Raw genomic sequence first — 24,835 nt, forward strand, 5'->3', positions numbered from 1 at the left:
CCACCAACCCTCGCTACCTCTGCAGTGCCGGATTACCGGCGTGCATAGCCCCCGGATGAGCGACACATTTGTCAATAATGCTGTGGCCTTAAAAGGAAAATAAATATGTTACAGGCAACGTTTCGGGACATTACCCTTCTTCATAGCACAACAAACATGACTCCTTGTAAAAAAGGTGTCAGTTTTGTTGCCAGATAGAAGGGTAAAAAAACCCAATTATCTTATTTTTTTACTGGCAAATGAGGTTCCAATGGTGTAAATGCTTACCCCGAGCTCTCATACTCTGATGGTGCGTTGTCCTTGAGTTGTGCGCCTTTTGGCGTCATCTGGTCCAACCCATGTGAGACTAGGCTCTAAGGAAAGCTGTCTCGGGTGTGGACCAATCAACTTCAAGGACAGTGCACATTATCAGAGTTATGTTTTTTATGTGCATTATGACTGCAGGTATTGTGGTCTATGCAAACATGACTCCTTGTAAAAAAGGTGTCAGTTTTGTTGCCAGATAGAAGGGTAAAAAAAACAATTATCATAATTGTAAATGTTGATTTAAAACTTTCGTGACTGCAGGAATTCATATTCTATGGTTCTTTCGGTAACGTCACATTAGATAGATAGATAGAAAAATAATAACACGTCTCCTGATGACGATTGCTTGTGTTGCGATCGAAACGTCGTGATATTTTTATTATTTTGTATTCACTTTATTTTCATTTTTTTTTATTTAATAGGACATAATTGTCATTTAAATTGTTAATAAAGGGAAGTTTGGCATCAATATGACACGTCATGACTAACGAAGTGGTAGCCAAATAATGGAACGAGTCTAAGAAAGCACCCACCAAAACCTCCACCAGCCAGCAGGATATGTATATGATGGCTTATGTGTGTACGTACTGTATGTAGAACTTCTTTCGCACCGTACATGGCCAACAGGGATATAATCGGAGGTCACCTGGCAACCTCGCAATGTCTCACAGTTCCCTCTGCAAGCAGTAAATCATTAACACCCATCACGAGCAACCCTTCTATGGGCCATGTTTGGTTTCAGTTTTCAGTTTCATTTATTAGGTACAGCCCTGTGAGCCATTCGGCTCTTGAATCGGGTGCAACCGCAACAAACAAAAACAAAAACATGAACAAGAAAACATCTTCAAGTGACTACGCGCAAACAGAAAAATCCAGGAAAAAACTGCAAAGTCTTCCAGAAAAAAAGCACCGTACACCAACGCTGTGTGCAAGAATCCCAGTGGGATGCAAGTCAAACAACAACAACAACAACCACAAGACAACTTAGATTAAAGCCATTATTCTACCTCCGTACTACAACAAACAAACATGGCCAAACCAAAAAAAACGTTTTCGAAATCACCAAAATAAAGCCATAAAAGCAATGTAACAGTGATCATAGGAACTGTGACCGAAATTTCACAATAAACGACATTAACAACATGTACCACCAAAACCCTGCAGCCATAGCTGACTGCATGAGTCACTCCACAACAACAGAAGCATCAGTAGGATTATCAACAATTTTCAATGCTATGTTTATTGATACATTTTGACTATATCAAGATGTAATCATATCCAAAGTTGCTGATGCAAGCATTGTGACCTTGTTACAACAACGTTGTGATCGTGGCAGTCTACTGCAGTATATTTAAGAAGGATTTCACACTGGGAGATTTGGTCAATCGCCGATTGTTTTCCTCCAGTCCTGGGGCAGCTTCCCCCAATCCCACAGCAGATGTAATCACCGTGTGCCCACGACTCCATCACGTTCTGACTTCGCTTCTTTCGACATCGTATTGCAAAGTTTGTGCGGGGACGCGGTCAGAATTGAGGGAGGTCACGCAAAGGTCAATGAGATTTGTCGCCGCAACGTGGCGTTGACGTTTCCCGCGAATACTAGACACTTTCCCTGCACGGTATCCACGACGCAGCCTCTACCCCTCCCCCTTACTTCCAGACCCCGCCCCTCACCGCCAGAGCCCTCCCCTCACCCCCCAGACCCCACCCCTCGCCCCCCAGACCCCACCCCAGACCACGCCCCTCTCCCTCCAGACCCCACCCTCACCCCCATACCCCGCCCCTCACCCCCAGACCCCGCTCCTCACCCCCAGACCCCGCCTCTCATCCCCAGACCACGCCTCTCACCCCCAGACCCCGCCCCTCACTTCAGACCCCGCCCCTCACCCCCAGACCCCGCCCCTCACCCCGGCCCCGCCCTTTACCCTCAGCCCCGCCCCTCAGTCGGAGTCTCCCCGCTCAGGTAGGAGGCGCGGCCCTGGTCGCTGTGGTGGCGGTTATTATTGTTGTTGTTGTGGTGGTTGTTGTTGTTGTTGTGATGGAGGTTGTTGTGGTGATGTGGTTGTGATGAGTGTCGCGCTGCGTGAGTCGTCGCCGCTGGAGCGAGTCGCGACGTTGAGACTCGGGGAGCCGCTGCTCAAGCCTCCGCCGCTGGGCCCCGGCGCTAGGCCGAGGCTTCTCCTAATTCCCCGCAAATTGAATAATAAAAATGTAATACTCGACCAGGTTAACACACGCGGTGCGAAACCAACCTCCACGCGTAGACGCACACACTCAAGTTGTTGCGCGTTATATAATTTAGCAAATTAACAAAGGCGAGCTGCCATAGTCTCAGCGAGGTGCGGTATAACGGGTTGGTTAAAAGTCGCGTTACCAAGGTTACCTTTAACAAGCTTAACCTTTAACAAGCGTTACCATGGTCTAGATAAAGCTCGCTCGTGTTACGGGGGGGGGGGGGGTTGACTTGGTGATGAAAGTAACATAAACTGACTAATGGGGGGTTAACGTTAACTAGTGGCGTACCGGTAACCTGGTTATAGCATTAACTCGTGTTGCCGTGGTAACGTGAAATAGTGTTATGGTGACTGGGTTAGTGGTGGCAGTGCTGACGTGCTGATGGAGGTAACGTCCATTCCTACGGCGGGAATGGAGGTTAACTTAACTCGTGTTAGCATGATAACCTGGTTAACCTTAGCCGGTGTTAATGGTTAGAGGTATTAACTGGGTTAGTGTTAGCTGGTAGTGACGGTGCTGATGGAGGTAACGACCACTGCTGATGACATTGCTGATGCGGGTAACAGGTGCTTCGCTGGTAACGAGGTTAAGGTTACTATTGTAAACAGGGTAATTATCCATAATGCAGGTTTTTTTGGGGGGTAATGATAACGCGTGTTACCGTTAGAATTGAGGCAACGTCAATTAGTGTTACTGTGATAAACATTGCCGGTGTTGAAGTAAGTTAAGAACTGACGTTAGAATGGTAAGAGTTAATTATTTGTGTCATCGTAACTTCTAGAATGGTAACTCATGTTACTCGATTACTGTGGCAGTGGTGTTAACATAACGTTTTCGACTGTTATATACCATTGATAGCTAGTAATACTCATTATGTATCGACATTAATTCGCGCGGTTGTTACTATTCAAAGGTACAACAGAGAGAAGCAGCATGTCATTTCGTGTCGCAGTAGTCATTGTGTTAATGTTCATTCGTGTGGCGACAACTCCATTTCGAATGACACGAATGCACTTTTGCACTTTAAGTGTTAATGTCGTCTAACTTTGCAATAAGTAAAAAACCGCAGTAACTTTTTTTTTAATTCCGATAACATCAACTGTTGATGTTAAATAGTGTTATCTCAACTTAATATAACACGCCTTATCAATGCGATCATACGTGAATCGAGACGGGTCTGTCTTGCTACTTAATAATAAATCGTGTCACTTTATCAGCCTTTGGGCCATTTAGAGTGGCAGCCAAAAAAAGGGAACGCCCAATAGAACTTCGATTGTGGAGATGGAATCAAATAAATCCTCTTGTGGCAGAAACAATATGGATTCTTTTTTCTCCCGATGCGAGAGAAAAATAGATTATGAGAGGGTGGCCTTCATTCAGCAGTGGATTGATCGTGCCTGATGATGTGGACAAATGTTTTCCAGAAGAATCTCTCAGAATGAGGCCTCTTTTTTTCTCAAATGTGTTCTCCCACGCCTCCGTAGCGTTGTAAGCGAAATGTGTGCGCGTTATGAATGTTATAATTGTTGAATGAAGGCGGTTAACCCTGGGCTGGTTTCCAGTCCCGTCAGCAGTGCAATAACCTTTTAAATGCTGCTGGGTGTCCCGATATTGACAGCTAATTTCTGTACATGTTTATAATTTAGCTTAGCTGTGCAATCGTGTGGGGGGGCCCCACTGTTGCTTGTGCTTTCACAAACCTGCAATATCTGGCAACGCGGCTGAATTTAGTTAACAGTATTAGTTTCGGGATGCATCGATTCATATGCTGTAGATTCTGAGATGTTTGATACGTTCGATGTGAATCACTTTTAAAAACCATCAATTGTCACGTCGTTCAGTAACCCAAGCAGCACCAACTGGACACTGCATTCACCACAGTGTTAATTAAACAAGACTCACGTTGTAAAATCGAATTTGCGACGCTGAATTCATCGAATCGCCCCTAGTTAGCAGACTTGGCTGTTAAGATTCAGAAACATTTAAACCAGTCCAGTTTGCCTCCATGAAACAACTAAAAACATTGGTACAAAAGGCTCGTACACTGGTGGACTTAAATACCAAATTATTTTGCCAAAAGGGTCCCTCTTTGTGGCAAAACCGCTACTTTTCATTTGTCACGTTGCCAACTATTCACCACCATGTTACTTAACATAACTTGATAGCTTATCCGTGTCTTTGTTACGTCACACGAGTTGGAGTTTCTCCTCCTCCTCGGTATCCGTATCTCCTGCTACACTTGACACGGTCTCAAACGAGACGCACTCAACACCACATCGCTGTGGTCATCAAATCATTCGCCGTTCGTAAAGACTCCGGTTCAGCGCTGGACTAACCTCTTATCTGAACAATCAAATACTCTACCGATTATTGGCTTCATGAATCTACTCAATACCAGAAGCGACTGTAGTTTTAGTAAAAGTAACTTCTATTCCCACATGTGCTGATGGGCTGAGCTAGGTGACGTCACCTCGCGTCACTCTGGGCTTGGTTTTTGTGGAGCGTTTCCTGTCTCTGGGAGGGAGGATGTGGGGGTGGCCACCATTTGAGAAAGGGTCTGAGTGGTCACATAACAGAAAGTAGTTACTGTAATTATAAAGTTTTGATCGACTATTCGTCGCAACGCTCCTCTCCAGGTTTGGGTTTACTCCTGGACTCTGGCATGAAGCTGCCCAAAGAGTGTGTGATGCATCTAATCTCGCCTCAAGCCTGAGCTCTCGTTCCCAAACTCCCTCCACTTACACAACACTGCCACCCCCCCCACATCCGCCACTTCCTCATCCTCTCTGCAGCTGAGGCTCTTTCCTTGCCTTGTCACATCTCTGCTCGAGTACTGTCCTGACTATGGCTCCAAATTATGCAGAATGCAGCAGCCATATTCCTCACTTCCCATGTCGCTTTGTGCCCTTCTGATCCCTCCACTGACTCCAAATCGAGGTATCGATTACAACATCGCCCTCACTGACTGGAGGACTAGTCTCCTCCTGCATTTTCCTTTTACACAACTCTGCTGCTCCCAATGCCCTCCATTGCAGTATCCGAGGCTTTCCGAATGACACCGCCAGTTAAACTTAGCTCATTGGGAGGTAGCTTCTGTTTTCTTGCCCCTTCTGGATTTAATTTCGCCATATGTTCAAGGCAAAGCCAAGCCTCTGCTAAAATTATAAGAGGGTCTCATTCATCGCCGTTGACAACCCCTCGGTAGTGATGGAAATTCAACGTTTCCACGATCAGGACAGCATATGTTGCAATGTTAATTATCGTCAGCAATTATCTACCCACTGCTGGATGCCTCCCCACGTCATCACCGTCCCTCATAATCCCGCGATGTCATTCCATCTAAACGCCTCCCATTACATCGCCACACTCATCCCTTGGCTACCACCCATTCTTGCAATATGTCCTGCCCAAGTGCAATTTCAAAAAATTCAATCTGACGTTTCTTCTCAGTGTTTGTTCCCTGATCCACGTGTTCCTCTCGCTGTCTCTCTGTATTTTCCAGCATGTACCTCTGCATACTCCTTGCCATGCATTTCAGCTTTTGTCTAATTTTAGTTGTCAGCGTTAATGTTCCGATCCGTCTGTCATAGCTCGAAATATACACTGATTATTTATTGTTAACATTGTTAAGCTGTTTTTCATTTGTTTCCACCATGAGCAGCCCAACCTGCTCTCATCTACACATCTATTGAATCATTTTGATGTTGGTTCACCGAGTAATTGCCACAAGTTTACATATTCTGCTTTGCGTCCAGTTCTGCCCAACAGTTTTTTATTTGCATATTTATTTATTTGCTTGCAAACTTGTGGCTTTTGTGAAGTTCCTCATTAATTTCCTGTAGATAATTTTTATATGGCTGTCCACAAATGTGAAATGGCTAGTTGTTTCCTCCTCTAAATGTTTATACGTTCCTATCTACATTTTGAAAGATATTTCGGTACCACATTTTCATGTTTATTTTTCTTAACCAGTAGAGACCTCATGAGACCAGGATGAGAGTCTCGTTTGTAGCAGTGACCCGTAGCTCACAGGGAGTTGCGACTTTGTGCCGAATATGTGGTGGCGCTTCATTCGCTCGTACTGAGATCATTGTGGGGTTTAGTGGCGGGTTGACCAGCCGGGTCCTAGCAACGTCTAATCCAGATGCCTTTGCCTGATACTTTTCTACCTTGCAAAGGCTGCCTTGATCTCGTCTGTTTCACCCGGGGCTCACAGAGAAAGTGACTCGGGGCATTCGGCCATCTCTTATGCCCCCCCCCCCAAGGTCTTCAAGATCTGCCGATGGTGCCGTTTTACATGTACCTCAATCTTGGTTGCAATTTTGGGGTCATCGGGTATTTACTGTGGGGGCTGCCACGTTGTGGAACTCCCAACCGTTGGACATCTGGCTCTCGGACAGTGTTGATGTCTCTTTAAGTCCCGATATATATTTTTAAACCGTTGCTTTGTTCCTCTTCGCTTCTGATTTTGCCGCCCAGTTTCTACGGCATCATTTTTTTGTGTTTTTTTATGCACGGCGCCTTGAGACATTGTGAATGGTGCCCCTAATAAGTGGAAATTATTATTATTGTCACTCGGCAGCGTTGTCTCTTCTCGCTACGTGGACGTCTGTGAAAAAGAGCTTTATTGCTCATCGGATTCCTCCTGTATAAATAAATATGGGGACTCCTCTACTTGCTAACATTCGACTTAAGAACTTTCAGAGGTATGAACAAACCTCTCCGTATGTCCAGATGCCTGTTCCGATCGAGGGTTTGTAAGTTAAACCACCGCGCAATAGATGGCGGTGGTGGCATCTACATCTGCAGAACACGAAGAACCAGTGGCATCTACAGGAGATGATACAACTTTTTAAAGGCGTTCCCCGTGTTTAGTGTACACGCCGTACAACACCTTCTGGTCACGCTCGGGAACGCGTCTCATGGTGTGGATTAACAAACGTTACACATCTTTGTCGCTGCTGGATATTACATTAATACCTTGGACCCTGGCAGGGAGACATTGTATTGTCACTACTGATGATGAACCATCCTCATAAGAGCAGATAACCTCTTAAAGGTGCAATCATCACCTTTACAATTTATTTCAGCATAATGAGTTATATCAGTCCATTCGTTTTAGGGTTTAAAATAAATACATTCGAAATATTCCATGGTGGTTTGTGCGTTCAAGTGTATGCATCGGTCACGATTGCAAAGGCTGAACCAATGAGGCCATTGCCTCTGCTGAGGAAGTGAGTTTGCGTTGTGTTTGGTTCTAAACGCAACGAGCAGTGGCGTAGAAAGAGCTATCTACAACTCGAGGTGGAGCTCGGGGTCAGGCGCTGGTGAGGCATCTTCCTCCTAGATTTGAAGCTTTCGTGACTGCAAGGATTCATATTCTTAGGTTTTTTTCGGTAAAGTCACGTAGGTAAAAATTTCAAATTAATAAAAGTAAAATTAAAAATAAAATAAAAATCACGACGTTTCGGAGGCAACACAAGCTTCCGTCTTCAGGTGGAACCGTCACAGCACGATAGCTGTATCAAGTGAGAGAAATTCCAAGAAAACAGTCCTTGTATATATACTGGTTGAGGGTGGGAGGAGCCAAGGTAGGCTTCAGCCGCACCGAACCTCACAATAATAATATCCAGGGCCTACCTTGGCTCCTCCCACCCTCAACCAGTATATATACAAGGACTGTTTTCTTGGAATTTCTCTCACTTGATACAGCAATCGTGCTGTGACGGTTCCACCTGAAGACGGAAGCTTGTGTTGCCTCCGAAACGTCGTGATTTTTATTTTATTTTTTATTAAACTTTTATTAATTTTAATTTTTTACCTATGTGACTTTACCGAAAAAACCTAAGAATAGGCATCTTCCTCTTTGCTCCTGGAGAACCCAGCAGCATCACAACAACAATTCCACTTCTAAAGGGTGAATTGCCACCGTTAGTGTGAGCGCAAGTGTGTGTGTGTGCGCGTGTGTACATGTGTTCGATTGCAAGTCTTAGTAAATGGCAAGTGGTATCTGAGGCTGTCTTGGCCCTCCTAGGTTGTCTCAGGCCCTAATGGGTACCTAGTGTAGTTTGTGAACAGCAGCATTTGGGAGGCAACGGCACCTCTGTATGGTGCACTACACCACCGCCTCGTGTGCCGTGCTAACCTTAATAGGTGCACTATTAAGGTGAGCACGTTGGGCTACGTACGGTGCAAAAGAAGTTCTACATACCTCTACACTCGTGTCACACGAGAAGTTATTTTGCTTTGTATGATGTCAGCCATGGCTAACATCATTGGGAAATATCTGATCTTGGTCTGGACCTCCCCAAGAGTGACTCGGCCATAAATGAGTCCCTCATGTGTGTAATCAATACCAGCACTGGGATACAAATTTGGATGGTTGAAGGCCACACCGCTGACGGCCGAACCTCCCCAGAGTGTGTTGTGCCGGCCTTAATGGGTGCTCGCTAACAGCACTCTTGCCCCGACAAGTCGGTGTGGGCTATTTGTGGAACTTTGTCTTTGTGTGCTTGTTTACACGGCGCGCGCTCACGGGTGTGTGCCACAGCAATGGCCGCAATCCGCAAGAAGCTGGTGATCGTGGGTGACGGCGCGTGCGGAAAGACGTGTCTGCTGATCGTGTTCAGCAAGGACCAGTTCCCCGAGGTGTACGTGCCCACCGTGTTCGAGAACTATGTCGCCGACATTGAGGTGGACGGCAAGCAGGTGAGGCTACCGTGCGTTCATCCGTGTGCATCTGTGTGTGTGTGTCTCGCTGTGTCTATGCGTCCATGTGTGTGTCTGTGTCCCATCGGTGAGCTGCGGCAGGCGAGGCCGCATTGGCTGAATCATATAGCCCACATTCCCAGCGACTACATGTCCAAGCAGCTTCTGTTTGGCCGGATAGAGGGGCTAAACGGGCACAGCATGGGTTGGAGAAGAGATTTGCTGACGCAGTACGGGAGGAGGATGTGGAGCGGAGTGCACTTGTCGGTGACGTACCAGCAGTGTCAAGATAGGCCTCGGTGAAAGACGCTGCTACTGGGCAGTTAGATGCAGTTGCCCTCCAGCAACAGCGGAGGGCAGAGGAGCGATGCTCGCAACAATGAGCGGAGTGCCGGGCGGCTAAAACACACAATGTTGTCACAGTAGGGATCGCGGGTGGTGCATTTGCCAATAATCTGTCAACTGAGTCTCGAAGGTTCGCTGAAACTCCTTTCAGCGAACCTTCGACACTTCACGTGGCCTATAAGTGCACCAAACCTGGCACAAGTGTCGTGGTGACATCACCGCCACTTAGAGGCAAATGGCGGTTGTCGGTGTTGACTCTGTGTGTGTGTATGTCGGGGAACGATAGTGTAGTGGTTCACGCACTAATTCTCGTGCAGGATCAATAACGAATATTTTAACTGGTCCTAGGCCTCCTCCCTTAGGTTGTCTTAAATGAGTACCTGGTGCGGTGTGTTGACATGACCATTGGGGGGACAATGGTGACTCAGCGTGGTACTGGTCACACCACTTCCTCTTGGGCGTTGCCGGCCTTGGTAGGTGCTCGCTCGAACAGGACTTTCCCCAACAGTCTGTTAAGGCCGTAGGGGGATCTTTGTTTTGATCTCTGTATGTAGCTGCGTGCACATGCCCCTGTTTGGCGCTTGTGTGTGTGTGTGCTTGAGAGAAGAGAGGTTAGATCCGCCATGGAGCATTTCCACAGGCTGTCGGGTGCAAGTGCTGTTAGAGGCAGAGCCCACTAGGGGGAGGAGTGGAGCAGTGGTCTTGTGGTTAGCGCACTGCGCTACTCGTAAAATAATATGACCATTAGCATGTTACATTATTTATTAGTAATAATAAATAATGTGACCTCATCAGCATCTCTGCCAATGGGATGAGCGCTGCCCAGTTTGGCTCCCACCACGGCTGGGCGTCCCGGCCAACGGTGTCACGAGGGCCGCAGTTGCACTGCATTGTGGGAAACCATCAGCAGACCTCGGGTGTCCAGAGACTGTTGCACAACAGCGCAATGTGTGTCGTGTGTCGTGAGCACTGGCGAGGTCTGGGGGTATCATCGGCATTGACCTTTGAATCTCATAGCAAGAGGTATAGGATTCGTGGCTGGCTGCCTGCATACAGCCCTTAGTGATCCATAATACAGGATTTTTTGTGTTAGATCACGTAAATATATTAATGTGTCGTTAAACCCACCACCACCCAACACAGGCTGTAAATATATAAATGTGTCGTTAAACCCGTCACCACCCGACACTGCCTGTGTCGTTCAACCAGCGATCTAATCCTAAAAAACCTGTATTAGGGATGATATTGGTCTCGAAAGCCTACGTGTTAAAGTCCTCGGTGAGTCTCAAGGCTCTCTCACAGGAGGGTCCTGTTTGGCATGTTTGACCAAATCGTTTTCGAGGGGAAACCAGAGTACCTGGAGAAAACCCACATGTATGACCAGAGAACATGAACACAACTAGTATAATACATGTGGGGTAACAAACTAATTCTTGTGCTGCTGGTCAATTCCAAGTCCTGTAGGTTGGGTGGTTCTTCCAAATTATCCTTGTGTGATCCACCCACCCATCCCCAAAGCCCTGCCTACAGGCGCGTAACACCTCAACTGCTATGTGGTACGGAATGGGTTAGTGTTGACGCCGCATGGTAAAGTCTGATAATGCTTCTGCTTTGATTTGAAGCTTTCATGACTACAGGAATCCATACTCTTTGGTTCTTTCGGTAAAGTTACGTAGGTAGAAATACAATAAAAACAAATTACGACGTTTCGATCGCAACACAAGCAGGTGATGAAGATTGCTTGTGTTGTGATGGAAACGTCGTGATTTGTTTTATTTTGTTTCTACCTACGTGACTTTACCGAAAGAACAAAAGAGTAATGCTTCTGCTGTTTATGATAGGAATAATGATGCTGCTGCTGGTGATGATAGTAATGATGATGATGCTGATCGTAATGTTGGCTCCTCCGTGGTGAACCAGGTGGAGCTGGCCCTGTGGGACACGGCTGGCCAGGAGGACTACGATCGCCTTCGACCCCTCTCCTATCCCGACACCGACGTCATCCTCATGTGCTTCTCCATAGACAGCCCGGACAGCCTCGGTTCGTACGCCCCTTCCCCTCAGCACTTCTCCTGCTCAGATTCTCACATGCGCGGCGACGTGGCCAAGCGGCAGAGGTCGCAAACGGGTTTTGATTCTTTACCCGTACCCGGCCGCACCAGGGTCGCAAACGGGTACCCGATACCCGGTTACCCGTACCCGGCCGGGTATCGGGTAGGGTACGGGTATCGGGTACCTGATTGCGACCTCTGGGATGAAGCCATGTTGCAGGCGCGGGTGGGTTGATTCTAGGAACTTGAATTGTGAGAAGAGACAAGACGTTGGGAAATGAGTGAAAAACGGTGACTCACCAGTGACTCACGGCCTACCCGTACCCGGCCGCACCAGGGTCGCAAACGAGTACCATACTCAGCCGGGTAGCCAGGTATCAGGTAGGGTACCGGTATCAGGTAGGGTAGCCGGGTATCGGGTACCCGGTTGCGACCTCTGCCAAGCAGCAGCGCGTCAGCCGCTTGTTGCGTTGGTTCACGGTTTGAATCCAGCGGCCGCCCCGGTGATTATTTTCGGCTGTGTTAACCGCAGAAGACTGCGCGCCGTTTGCTTCACGGTCGACGGTAAATATCCTGCGTCTGGTTCCCGGCAGGATGCCCGTTGTGCGCTGGCGTGGTCGTCCAAATTTTCCAAATAAAAAAAAAATCCCCCAAATTACTCGATTGGAATTACGACAGACTGAATGCCGCTTACAGCTCCAGTGCCGAGTCTCCTCCGCAGACTGCAAGAGACGACCGCCACTCGTGCCTTTTTAAAATGTTTTGACATGGCAAGCGCCCAGTTACGGCTTTCCTTTCTTTTCCCTTTTGCTGCCCTCCGCTGGAACAAACTTCCACTGCACATGAAACCTTGACTCTCCCACTTCCCATCCTCCCTTAAACCCATCTCTTCTCTCCTAGGCCATCATCCTGCTACTGCTAGTCCCAGCCCCCCAGCTACGACCAGGCCAACTCCAACCCCTATCACTACCTCTACCATCACTACCCCTATAACTACCTCTACCATCACTACCCCAACCCCCATCACTACCTCTACCATCACTACCCCAACCCCTATCACTACCTCTACCATCACTACCCCAACCCCTATCACTACCTCTACCATCACTACCCCAACCCCCATCACTACCTCTACCATCACTACCCCAACCCCTATCACTACCTCTACCATCACTACCCCAACCCCTATCACTACCTCTACCATCACTACCCCAACCCCTATCACTACCTCTACCATCACTACCCCAACCCCTATCACTACCTCTACCATCACTACCCCAACCCCTATCACTACCTCTACCATCACTACCCCAACCCCTATCACTACTTCTACCATCACTACCCCAACCCCTATCACTGCCAAAATCACTATCACTACCCGCACCCCTCCTTAATCACTGCCACCTGTTCTCCTGTCACCATAACTACACCACCACGTTGAATAACCAACTCTTTCTTTCAGCGACTATAATCTTACGTACAATGTTATAATTGTTGTAAAGTTCATTGGAATAAGGCGCTATAAACATCCATGTAAGATAAGTCTGGGCCCCGCTCGGAACCCGGCGTAGCTCCGCAGGCCTAACGTTACCGTGCGTGCCGTCGCTCAGAGAACATCCCCGAGAAGTGGACGCCGGAGGTGAAGCACTTCTGCCCCAACGTCCCCATCATCCTCGTGGGGAACAAACGGGACCTGAGGCACGACGACGCCACGCGCCGCGAGCTCGCCAAGATGAAGCAGGTGAGGAAGGCGCGTGAGCCGCACGGCGTGTCACCCACACGGTGCATCACTCGTGCGTGACCCACACGGCGCGTCACACACACGGCGCATCACTCGTGCGTGACCCACACGGCGTGTCACCCACACGGTGCATCACTCGTGCGTGACCCACACGGCGCGTCACACACACGGCGCATCACTCGTGCGTGACCCACACGGCGCGTCACACACACGGCGCATCACTCGTGCGTGACCCGCACGGCGTGTCACCCACACGGCGCATCACTCGTGCGTGACCCGCACGGCGTGTCACCCACACGGCGCATCACTCGTGCGTGACCCACACGGCGTGTCACCCACACGGCGCATCACTCGTGCGTGACCCACACTGCGTGTCACACACACGGTGCATCACTCGTGCGTGACCCACACGGCGCGTCACACACACGGTGCATCACTCGTGCGTGACCCACACGGCGCGTCACACACACGGCGCATCACTCGTGCGTGACCCGCACGGCGTGTCACCCACACGGCGCATCACTCGTGCGTGACCCACACGGCGTGTCACGCACACGGTGCATCACTCGTGCGTGACCCACACGGCGCGTCACACACACGGCGCATCACTCGTGCGTGACCCGCACGGCGTGTCACCCACACGGCGCATCACTCGTGCGTGACCCGCACGGCGTGTCACCCACACGGCGCATCACTCGTGCGTGACCCACACGGCGTGTCACCCACACGGCGCATCACTCGTGCGTGACCCACACTGCGTGTCACCCACACGGCGCATCACTCGTGCGTGACCCACACGGCGTGTCACCCACACGGCGCATCACTCGTGCGTGACCCACACGGCGTGTCACCCACACGGCGCATCACTCGTGCGTGACCCACACGGCGTGTCACCCACACGGCGCATCACTCGTGCGTGACCTACACTGCGTGTCACACACACAGCGCATCACTCGTGCGTGACCCACACGGCGTGTCACACACACGGCGCATCACTCGTGCGTGACCCACACGGCGTGTCAACCACACGGCGCGTCACTCACGCTGTGACCCACACGGCGAGTGAGCCGCATGGCGGGTGACCTGCGCGGCGAGGCGTGACAGGCTGCCCTGGTTATTCCTGCGTGTGTGTATCCGTCGTACAGATGCGCGCCACTTGCATCACAGTGGACATCCAACAGACCCTTGATATTCTTTGGGTCTTTCGGTAAAGTCACGTAGATAGAAAAAGTAATGACAATAAAATAGTAAAAATGAAAATAAAGTGAATGAAAAAAATTAAACCCTTGATGTCATTCAAAACGAGTAGGCCATTGCGTGGCAAATTTGAGGAATTTCTCAATTGTGATTACACAGCAACACCGCCTCCTACTGGCAGACCGTGACTGCAACGTGGTGCCTTCGTGAATGGGATGAATACCAAATTACATAGCAAAGTGTTACTATCTCAGATTACACATCTTACAGATCCCATCTACCACGTGTATTCAGACCACATCTTTCTCATCATTCCTCTGCCGCAAACCACTATCACCACCACCACAAATGTTTCACCACCACCTTTATGAGCTGCTGCTGCTGCGTTGGCATTGGTGCACCAGCACAACTAAAGTGTATAATCGGTGACGTTTCGGGCAATGGCCCTTCACGACACATAGACCAGAGAGGACCCTTAGCTAACAACCGCATCGGTCTCATCAACACCGCGTGTTGTCTATGGAGGTGCTGGACGTGGTGTAGATGATGGCGAAGTGTTCCAGTGAACATTTTGGAGGGATTGGTCTCATCTCGGTGTCGTCGTGATGATTCTAGATTTGAAGCTTTCGTGACTGCAAGGATTCATACTCTTAGTTTTTTCGGTAAAGTCACGTGGGTAAAAAAATGAAATTAAAATAAATAAAATAATAAAAATCACGACGTTTCGGAGGCAACACAAGTCTCCGTCATCAGGTGGGACCGTCACAGCCAGATTCACTTGATACAGCAAATCTGGCTGTGACGGTCCCACCTGATGACGGAGACTTGCCTCCGAAACGTTGTGATTTTTATTATTTTATTTTAGTAATTTCATTTTTTTACCTCGTCGTGATGAGTTGACCATTGATGGGCACCCCCTACGATGCCTCCAGATCATGTCGCAAAGCTGCTGAGACACAGCCCAATGTGGACGTTATCCCTTGAAATTTAAATCTCAATTTTCAGTGTCTCTCTGTTCAAACGAGTGTGAGGTGACCCGACAAGGCTGATGCGTTGATCAGAATTTGAGCTTGGCTGCCTCGTGATTGAGACGAATGACCACAGCAACATCTGCGCGTGGGCCACCCCATGTGATATGCGCCACTACAGCGCCCTCTCGTGGCTCACGGCCACACTGGAATCCTTTCTCCCGTCATACGGCGGGGGCCATAGGGGCCGTCCATAAATGACGTCACGCGATTTTGGACGATTTTTGACCCCCCCCCCTCGTCACAAAAAGTCAGACCCCACCCCTCAAATATGACGTCACAAAACATGCTTCAAATCGCTTTAAGCTATTGTCATTGTAGTGAGTATTTAATGTGGCGCTGCACTCTGATGTTGTAGGAGAAAACATTTATTCAAAAGTCTATTTAATTAAGTAGAACGTGTTGTCTATATTTATTTAAAGTTGCGCATTTTGATGTGACGTCACATTTCTCAAACCCCCCCCCCCCTCGTCACACATCGTCACAAATGTCTGACCCCCCCCCCCCCCCCAGGTGCGTGATGTCATTTATGGACGGCCCGATAGCACCCCAGCTAATGGTAACAATCGAGTGTGTTTGGTATTGTGCCGCTCTTGTAGCACGAGGCTACAGCGCAGGAGGCACGATGTTTCACGAGTCTGCGGTGGCTTCACTCAGCAGGGGGCGATGTTGCCGAGTGTTTAATCCCAATTCGAGTCATTTGCGAGCAACATTTCGAATTAGCTCAATCTTGACCACGACGCCTGCTCGTCTTTCGAACGACGTCACCGGACCTTGACCCTCCGCCGTGAAAAGGGCGACGCGGTGTGTTTCACGGTGAATCAGCCCGTAGTATTAATCCTGCCCGCCTGCCGGATTCGAACCTCGGGCGACGAACGTGCGAAATCGTCACCGGGTCACGTCGCCACCCTGCGATGCATTGTGGGATCTGCTCCGGGTCAGTGTGCGGAGCGATTTGAAAACCCCCCTGACCCTCATCCCCCGCCCCCCCAGGAGCCCGTGAAGTCGGAGGAGGGGCGCGACATGGCCAACAAGATCGGCGCCTTCGGCTACATGGAGTGCTCGGCCAAGAACAAGGAGGGAGTGCGCGAGGTGTTCGAGCTGGCGACGCGCGCCGCCCTGCAGGTCCGCACGCGCAAGAAGAACGGATTCTGCCGCTTGCTGTAGCTCGCCGGCGCCTGCCACCGTAGCCCCGTGCCGTAGCCCCGCGTGTCCCCCCCCCCACCCCGTACCCGACTAATGTGCCTAACCGCGACGAGCCGCCCGTCAGTGCCTGCGTGTGGGCACTACTACCCCCGTGAGTTCCACGAGACGGCACCGTTGCCGCCGATAGAGATGGACGGTGGGTGGCGCACGAGCCTCTTGTGCATCGGCATCGCCTTTCATCCCGGCAGGTTTAGCGACTTGTCCCGCTCGGAGCACGGCATCGCTCCCGTCATTCGGTGACGTTCCGCGCGCCGCGGCGTGGAATCGATCAAAACGACGCTTCCCTTGTGCCGCTAGGACCCAGGGTGCCTGCAGCATTCCCACGGAATAGCCGACCCTTGTACGCACGACGTCCGCGCGCTTGTGTCTTGAGCGTGAGAATGAAGTTCAAGTGGTAAATCTCCGCATCGTTTATCGTTCGGTGTAATCGGCATCGAGCGTAGACGCTGTACGAAACTGGTCACGATTCATTGATTCGCACAGTGGAACGATTCATCACGCTCGCGATACGTGCATCTTGGATCGTGCGTCTTCGAGTCGAGCATTTGTGTAAATTATACCCTGGTGTACCTTAAGGGCCAATAGCACGAACGAGATAACATTATTTTGACGCGGTGTAAATGAGACGAGGAAATTTGATTCTGAATTGATCACAACCCTGAGTCGTGCAAATGGAGCAGGGTGTGGTCCGGGTTCGTGGGTCAATGTCCGTGGCGAACGGTGAACATCCGTCCCAAGCCCTCTGTTGCCGAACTAAAAAACTATTAACCCCAAACACCACACGAGCTCAAAGTTAACCTTCACTTTGGCGACAGCATTGCATTCCGTTCAGCGACAGATTAAAATAAATATATTTTAGCATTTTCCTAATTGAATTCATCTTGCGGCGATGGCTTCATGTCGTTGTCTCGAGGCGATTTTTGATTTGAACTGTCAGGCCGCAGGGCACCGCTTGTCACGAAGAGGGCAGCCCGTGGATGGTGATGTCACCAAACTACTGAGATTCCTTCTCCTGTCTCTTATCTGCACAACAACGGGTGCTTTACTTTGCCGCGTGCTTTGCTGGAATATGGCACTGCAGTAAAACAACGTCATCGAAGCTAATTCAATATGGTTTGGCAACAGGGTACTGTGTCTCATTGGTTAGATTTGACAGCACTGCAGCTTTGACAACACAAAAGTAAAATTTTACTTTAAGGGAAATATCTTGAGCGGAATTGATCACGACGCGCAAGATGCCGAACCCCGCTCTGCAGCTTAACGAATCTTGGTTTTGGGTCACGATACCAATGAAGGATCGATTCGCGTTTGTCTCATTTACACCGTCTCAATGTTACTCTCTCGTTACGTTCCATTCCCCTTAAAATCACGTTTGCATAAAATTAGCATCAGTGTTAAGCAATCGATGGTCACGCGCACGCAAGGCTGCGGCGTGTGCCGTGAGCACGAGGGTCGTTGCGTGCTCCCCGAAGCCGCGTCGCCAACGCATCTCGCTGGCGCCACGGGGGACGCCTCTCGGCGGGTTCCTGCCGCGTCGCCATCCTCACGCACGGCTTCGCTCGTGGTGCCGGACTGGTGGTTCAGCGTCGAAGCAACTTGCCATTTGTAACACATTTTAGGTCCTCCTGCTTGGAGCTGCTCGCACTATCGCCGTGGTTACAGTCGGCTATCGCTATTGGTCCATCGCCAGCGAGTCCACCCGCTGCTGTCGGTGTTGCGCTGAACGACGGCTATTGCCGCACCCATCGTGCCTCCCCGAACCTCGGACTACCAGCGCTTATGAGATTGAAGGAATAGTAGCCGGTAGGATTCTCTTCATAAAGCAGCCTTAATGTAAAAAAGGGAGAGCTCGTACGGTCAAGTGTGCCCGTTTCTCCAAACCACGACGCAATGGCCATTAATAACGGGGGAGGGATAAAAAAAAATTTGCCGTGAATATCACGTGGTCTGACGCTGCACTCGCGTTCACCCATAACTCGAGCTTGAGTTACACGAGTAGCGCTGTTTAGAACTAAAGCCGGAGTGAAGTGCCCTCAGCGTCGTGAGGTCGTGGCGAGTCCCTCGTGAGCTGCCCGACTCAACTCGTAAGCACGTTGAGCGTCTGTTCGACTCGGCGCCATTCCCCGAGACTCGGAGCCAAACTAAAGCAACCCATCCAGACGTCTTCTTGGTTCTTTCGGTAAAGTCACGTAGAAGGGAAGTAATAAAATAATACAAATAAAACATAATAAAATAATTCTCACGACGTTTCGGCCACAACGCATGCAGCCGTCCTCAGGTGAAGAACAGGTCTGTCGGGGAGACAGCGTCTGAATCTATTCGGACTTTACCGAAAGAACCAAGAAGATGAATCCCTGCAGTCACGAAAGCTTTAAATCGAAAAATCCATCCAGACGTCTTAAGAGCAGCTGAAGGAAGGTCCCAAGGCAGCCTGAATGTCAGTCTTGCCATTTGATCTATCAACATGAACATCATCATTGTCCATGGCCTACCTACTGCTGGATGAGGGGCTCCCCTTGCCATCACCGTGCCTAACAGTATTGCAATTGAACAATCCGTCTCGTGCGCACGAATTGTCGTCGTTCCATCTCCGCGGTTGTCATCCTCTCGGGCATCTGTTCTCTCGTTTGGCTGCCATTCCGTCAACAAGAGCTGTAGTTGGGAAGATGAAAGTCGTGGCCTTCGTGCCAGAAACGTAGTTCTACTGTCAAGAAAACCTCAAAATCGCGTTGCACATCCTGCCACAGGCAGCCTTAGCGTGTGGACACGAGAGAGGAGAGTTGTGTTCCTTGTATTGCATTTTAGCTTTTCACCAAGCGAGAGAGACTCCTTTGCCTCCGGAATCCACCTCTTGACCTTCGCCTGGCCATAACCCAACCCTCTGGCATCCTGGCTCGAAGCACCATGGCCAGGAGTTGACTCACAACCCTCTAATTTTGCTGGCCTTTGTTAGGCCCAGCTGGAGATGATGGAGAGACTCCGTTATGTGTGTGTACACGTGGAAAGGCAGCGATTCTGAGTATCACATCTGCCCTGCCTATGGGTGAGGATTAATTCTTGTTATTGGCCTTGATTTGAGAATTCAACACCCTCGTTGCTTGAGGACCTCACTCGTGGCAGCTGGGAATATGGATATCCTAAACAAGTCGGGGCCCGCCACTGTTTGATTCAACTAGCGAGATGTTTGCGCTACACGTGGGATATCCAGTTACTTAACTAATCGATTTCCCTAAGAATTATTGGTTCGTTTACTCGATGAACACAGATAATATCGAATTAGTCTGGGGGAGGGGTTGGGGGGGGAAGCCTCACTTTTGTAGCCATGTGTGCTCACTGGACAGTGATGTCATCATCCGCGTCACGTTGGGTGTGGCTCGTAGCGGGTTTCCTGCCTTCACGAGGGAGGATGTGGGGGTGGCCGCCATTATTAAAGGTGCCTGAATAATCGGCCACAAAAAGAGTTGTGAATTCAGATTTCCTTCTGCTTTATACTATAACAATGACCTCCATTTTACAAAGCGCCTTTCAAATTGAAATATCTCAAATGCGCTGATTAATCATCGAATGCGACCACTCGCCCGAGCTCTCGTTTCCCATATAGCAGGGAGAAGGTAGAACCCACAAAGGGGAGGGAGGGAGGGAGTGAGTGGCGGGAAGAATTTTGCGTACAACAGTGGATCCCTAGGTCGGGTTGGAAACTTGAGCTGCCCACCTTCCCATCGACCCTCTCCCCTAACTCATGCCTGTCCCCGCACGGTGGGGACATTTGAGAGGTGAGCCTGACTACGATCGCCTTGCTGGAGTCCAAACGTCTCGCTTGTGGTGTGCCCCTACCACACCTCCCCGCTTGTCGTCACGAGCGTCGACTTTCGGTGCCTGAGCGTTCACCTGAACGTTGGCGGGAGTTTCCCTCCCGTGTTGGGCCCGGCTAGCGAGGATTTCCCGCAGTTGCGCAGAAGCAGTGGCTTCTCAGAGCCTCGGGCAGAACAAATCCCCGCAGACGGCAATGGCACATTGCTGAGAAATACAATTCATCATCCGGCACGATTATTCCGTAGCCCAAGTAAACCTAAGTGTCCTTTGACTCCACACTGAAGGATGGAGTCTTCACAAGGGACCTCGGGCAAAGGGAGCCTGGTTCATCGCACGGTCCTCAATCAGGCAGCGCTCGTACAACTTTTCCAAAGCTTGTTGGACATGTGCTCTATTTTATGATAGGGGGGGGAGGGGGCGTGATGGGGAAAGAGATATTGCTGCCAAAGTTGGTCTCTCGCGTGTTTGTATTTTTCTGGCACCGGTTAAAAATCGCTTAACAGTGCGATCGTTGCAATCACGTTGCGGCCGCACTCCCCCGCCGTGCCACCGTCGCCCCGCGTTCGTGCCGTGTTGGCACCGCGACTTTCCCGCTCCGCAGTAGTAGACGCGGCGCCGCGGCACGGACAGCTCGGCTCCCCACTCCGAGCACGGCAAGCCCCCGAGACTCGCTGAGCATTGTGGGATTCCCCGAGCAAGCCAGCTGCGAGCGGTATCACCCACAGTGCCCTGCGCGTGGTGTGACGCGTCGCTGCCCCGTGTGTTGGTGGCCTGCCTTTCACGTCGGCTTATCAATGAAGTTGTGACATTTTGATACGGAAGTTTGTTTTTCATGAAGGGTTTTTGTTGTGCATTCATGACTTATCTCGTCTCAAGCCCAGCGTGTATTTGTCCATGTATTTACAGGGTAATGGAGTAGAGGGTCATGTTGTTTTGATGCCTTTGTGCGAGGGACAATAGAAGATTGGTCTACCAGAGACACGTCGCACTAGAGCCGTGATGCCTTCACAGCTTCTTCTTAATGTGTCCTCTCGCCTCACCGACCCCCATCCGATTCTCTGACCCCTCTGTGCATTTCAGTGACTCTCCGTGGTACAAACCAGGAGTGACCGCTTCATATAAATCAAAAGGAAGTCTAAATTTCGATTTAAAGCTTTCGTGACTGCAGGGATTCATCTTCTTGGTTCTTTCGGTAAAGTCACGTAGAATGGAAATAGTAAAAATAAACCAATTAAATACAATTCTCACGACGTTTCGGCCACAACGCAAGCAGCCGTCCTCAGGTGAAGAACAAGTCTGTCAGAAAGACAGGAAGTCGCCACAACAGAATGGATGAGGTGTGAGCTCGGTTGTCGGTTCTGTGGAGTTGGTGTTGAGCTCTCGGGGCACGGGTGTTGATTTGTTGCCAAAGCCACGTGGCCTAGTCGCGGGGTGAGCCGTATTCCAAGCGTCATCGTCGTGAAGCTTCAAAGAGCCGCTGCGCAACAATGACCTGCTTGGCATCGTGCGCCGCACAGAAGGCGTCACCTGGTCAAATTTGACCAATCGGTGACGTCCGTGACCATATCTAGCTCGATGCCCCCACCTCTGCCCGCTGCTTCTTGAGACTCGCGATGACGTTTGACACGACGAGCCGAATGGATTTCTACACAAGGTTTTTCCGGTAAAGTCACGTAGGTAAAAAATTCAATTAAAAGTTAATAAAAGTAATAATGGAAATAGAATAAATCACGACGTTTCGGAGGCAACGCAAGTCTCCGTCATCAGGTGGGACCGTCACAGCTAAAATGACTGCATCAAGTGAGAAAAATTCCAAAAGACCAGCCCTTAAATACAAGCTAAGCGGGGGGGAGGGGGGGCTGATCTTTTGGAATTTTCCTCACTTGATGCAGTAATTTTAGCTGTGGCGGTCCCACCTGATGACGGAGACTTGTGTTGCCTCCGAAACGTCGTGATTTATTATTTTATTTCCATTATATCTTTTATTAACTTTTTATTTTTTACCTACGTGAATTTACCGAAAAAACCTAAGAGTATGAATCCTCGCAGTCACGAAAGCTTCAAATCTAGAATTTCTACACAAAGCGCTAGGCGAGTTCGTTCCCAGGCAGGTAGATTTATTTCCTCGTGTCCCTCGTAGGAGGCAGTTTGTATTCCGAGTAGTCAGTCTGGCCACGCCGTGCCCTTAGCCCCAGCCTCACTCCGCTTTGCCGAGACGTGACATTATCTTTAGAGTAATTAATGCTTCATGCGTTTGCCTGCCTATTTTTATTGTTTTTCTTGTTGTTATCGTTATTTGGTTGTAAAGTATGAAAAAAAAAGCAAGCCTAGCTGACCGGCCAAAGGTGAACAGCATAGCCTTGTGCGAATCGGCGAGGTTTTTTTTGCAGTAACATTGAGCGTGTGAAGGTGCCGGTTTACACCAAGCCTTAACGTCTCGGTCTGCCCACATGACACGACCGAGTTTGAAGTTCGTGATTTCAGTTTTTGTCACTGTGTAATAAAATGCACTGTTACCTGCATTGACGTGTGTCCATGTGTTTCTCAAAAGGGATCGGAGGTCACAGTCTGCTCCCATCGGTTAATGTGCAGCATGAAATATTGGGGATCCATAACGCGTCACGATGCCACCGCATCTCGGCACACTGCAACTGGAGAGACGTACAGCGGCCCATGTTAGAGAAGAGCCCACAGAAGGTGATGTGATAGAACTACCTCTGAGTTCCTTTCAGGAGACTTCATATCTGCACTTTCCCACGCACTCTGCTATGCAAATGTACCAAATTCATTGTGACATTACACTGGTCAACAACAACAAAAAATTCTGGCCTGGACTTTTGCAGCTGTTTTAGACTAATTTCAGGGTGCCGATTCCAAATCTGATCTCAGATTTGCTCTATCACATCTCATTTTTATGCTATCGGCATACCCCATTTTCATTTATTTTACCCGAAATTAACTCTGTCACTTATGATTGCAAGTTGTTGCGAGTCAGTGACTGCTTTAGTGTTAAAATATGGTGCTGCATTTTTAGGATAGTGTGTTTATAATATCATTTTATGTAGATATCCATATTTAATATTTTCTGCAGTTTTTATTGAAAATGCAATATTTGATATCTCAAAAACCTGATGTAATGGACAAAAACTGATGCCAGATTTGGAATCGGCACCCCAAAATTACCTTGAACCCGTTGGAATACCTTATGCCAGAAAAAGTGTGTTGACCAGTGTTATTGGTGACTCGGCCGAGGCTAGCAACTGGCTTCACTTGAGAACCCAGTCTTAGCACAGGTGGCTCGTACCTGGATTTGAACTTAGGTTCTCTTCAGTGACGGCTCAGGAATGTGATCGCCGAGTTTCCCGGCTGCCACCTGCACGTGAATTTGATGTGGGCCACCGATCAACATTTGGAGAGAGTGCTTTGTAAACATCCAGCAGTTCAGCACTGGTTCAGGCAAACGAAATTTTGCTGATGAGATGCTGTCAAAACCGGGCCAGAGTTTGCTTGTTTTGATCCAATACTGCTGAAATGCACTCCCAAAAGACCACGTGGCTGATACTACTTCGTAAGTGGTGGGACGTTTATGTAAACGTTTGTAAAGGTTTATTTACATTTGTTAAGTGGTTACCTTTGGATTTTCAACCCTTGTGCCCTCTTTCAGAATAATGTGTTCAATGTAACTCACGTCACATGTCTGTGATTTCGATTTAAAGTTTTCGTGACTTCAGGGATTCATATTCTTGGATCTTTCGGTAAAGTCACGTAGAAGGGAAATAATAAAATAATAATAATAAAACAATAAAATTCTCACAACGTTTCGGCCACAACACAAGCAGCCGTCCTCAGGTGAAAAACAGCTTTCCGACAGCCCCGTTCTTCACCTGAGGACGGCTGCTTGTGTTGTGGCCGAAACTTTTATTGTTTTATCATTTTTTTATTTCCCCCGAAAGATACAAGAACATGTCTGTGATTGTGCTGTTGTCTGTCGCCTGGGTCTGGCAGCATTGTCAGGATCACTACACCTGCGGTGTTTCACATGTAAAATGCAGCCAGGAGTCGCGAGCCAAGAGTCACAGCTCTTTAAATGTCATGAAAACTGCACGCTTGAGATTCGATCACTAAATGTCGTCCGAGTCGTGCTCCTGGAGAACCCAACGTGAGACGGGAACTCTTCTGTCCTGGAACCACTCCGCATCTCGAGT

At 49.3% G+C, this 24,835-nt stretch overlaps 1 protein-coding gene across 1 annotated transcript; it reads left to right on the forward strand.

Annotated features, from left to right (window-relative positions):
- The first annotated feature begins 2,214 nt into the window (after nt 1–2,214).
- On the forward strand, nt 2,215–23,152 carry LOC144946181 (transforming protein RhoA-like). The gene is made up of 5 exons (XM_078875000.1): nt 2,215–2,269; nt 9,092–9,249; nt 11,515–11,635; nt 13,256–13,386; nt 16,605–23,152. Exons 2-5 carry the CDS (start codon nt 9,094–9,096, stop codon nt 16,776–16,778), a joined length of 582 nt encoding a protein of 193 aa, XP_078731126.1. The 5' UTR covers nt 2,215–2,269; nt 9,092–9,093; the 3' UTR covers nt 16,779–23,152.
- The last annotated feature ends 1,683 nt before the right edge of the window (nt 23,153–24,835 follow it).

The sequence above is a fragment of the Lampetra fluviatilis genome, chromosome 40, assembly GCF_964198595.1.
Source record: "Lampetra fluviatilis chromosome 40, kcLamFluv1.1, whole genome shotgun sequence".
Lineage (NCBI taxonomy): Eukaryota > Metazoa > Chordata > Hyperoartia > Petromyzontiformes > Petromyzontidae > Lampetra > Lampetra fluviatilis.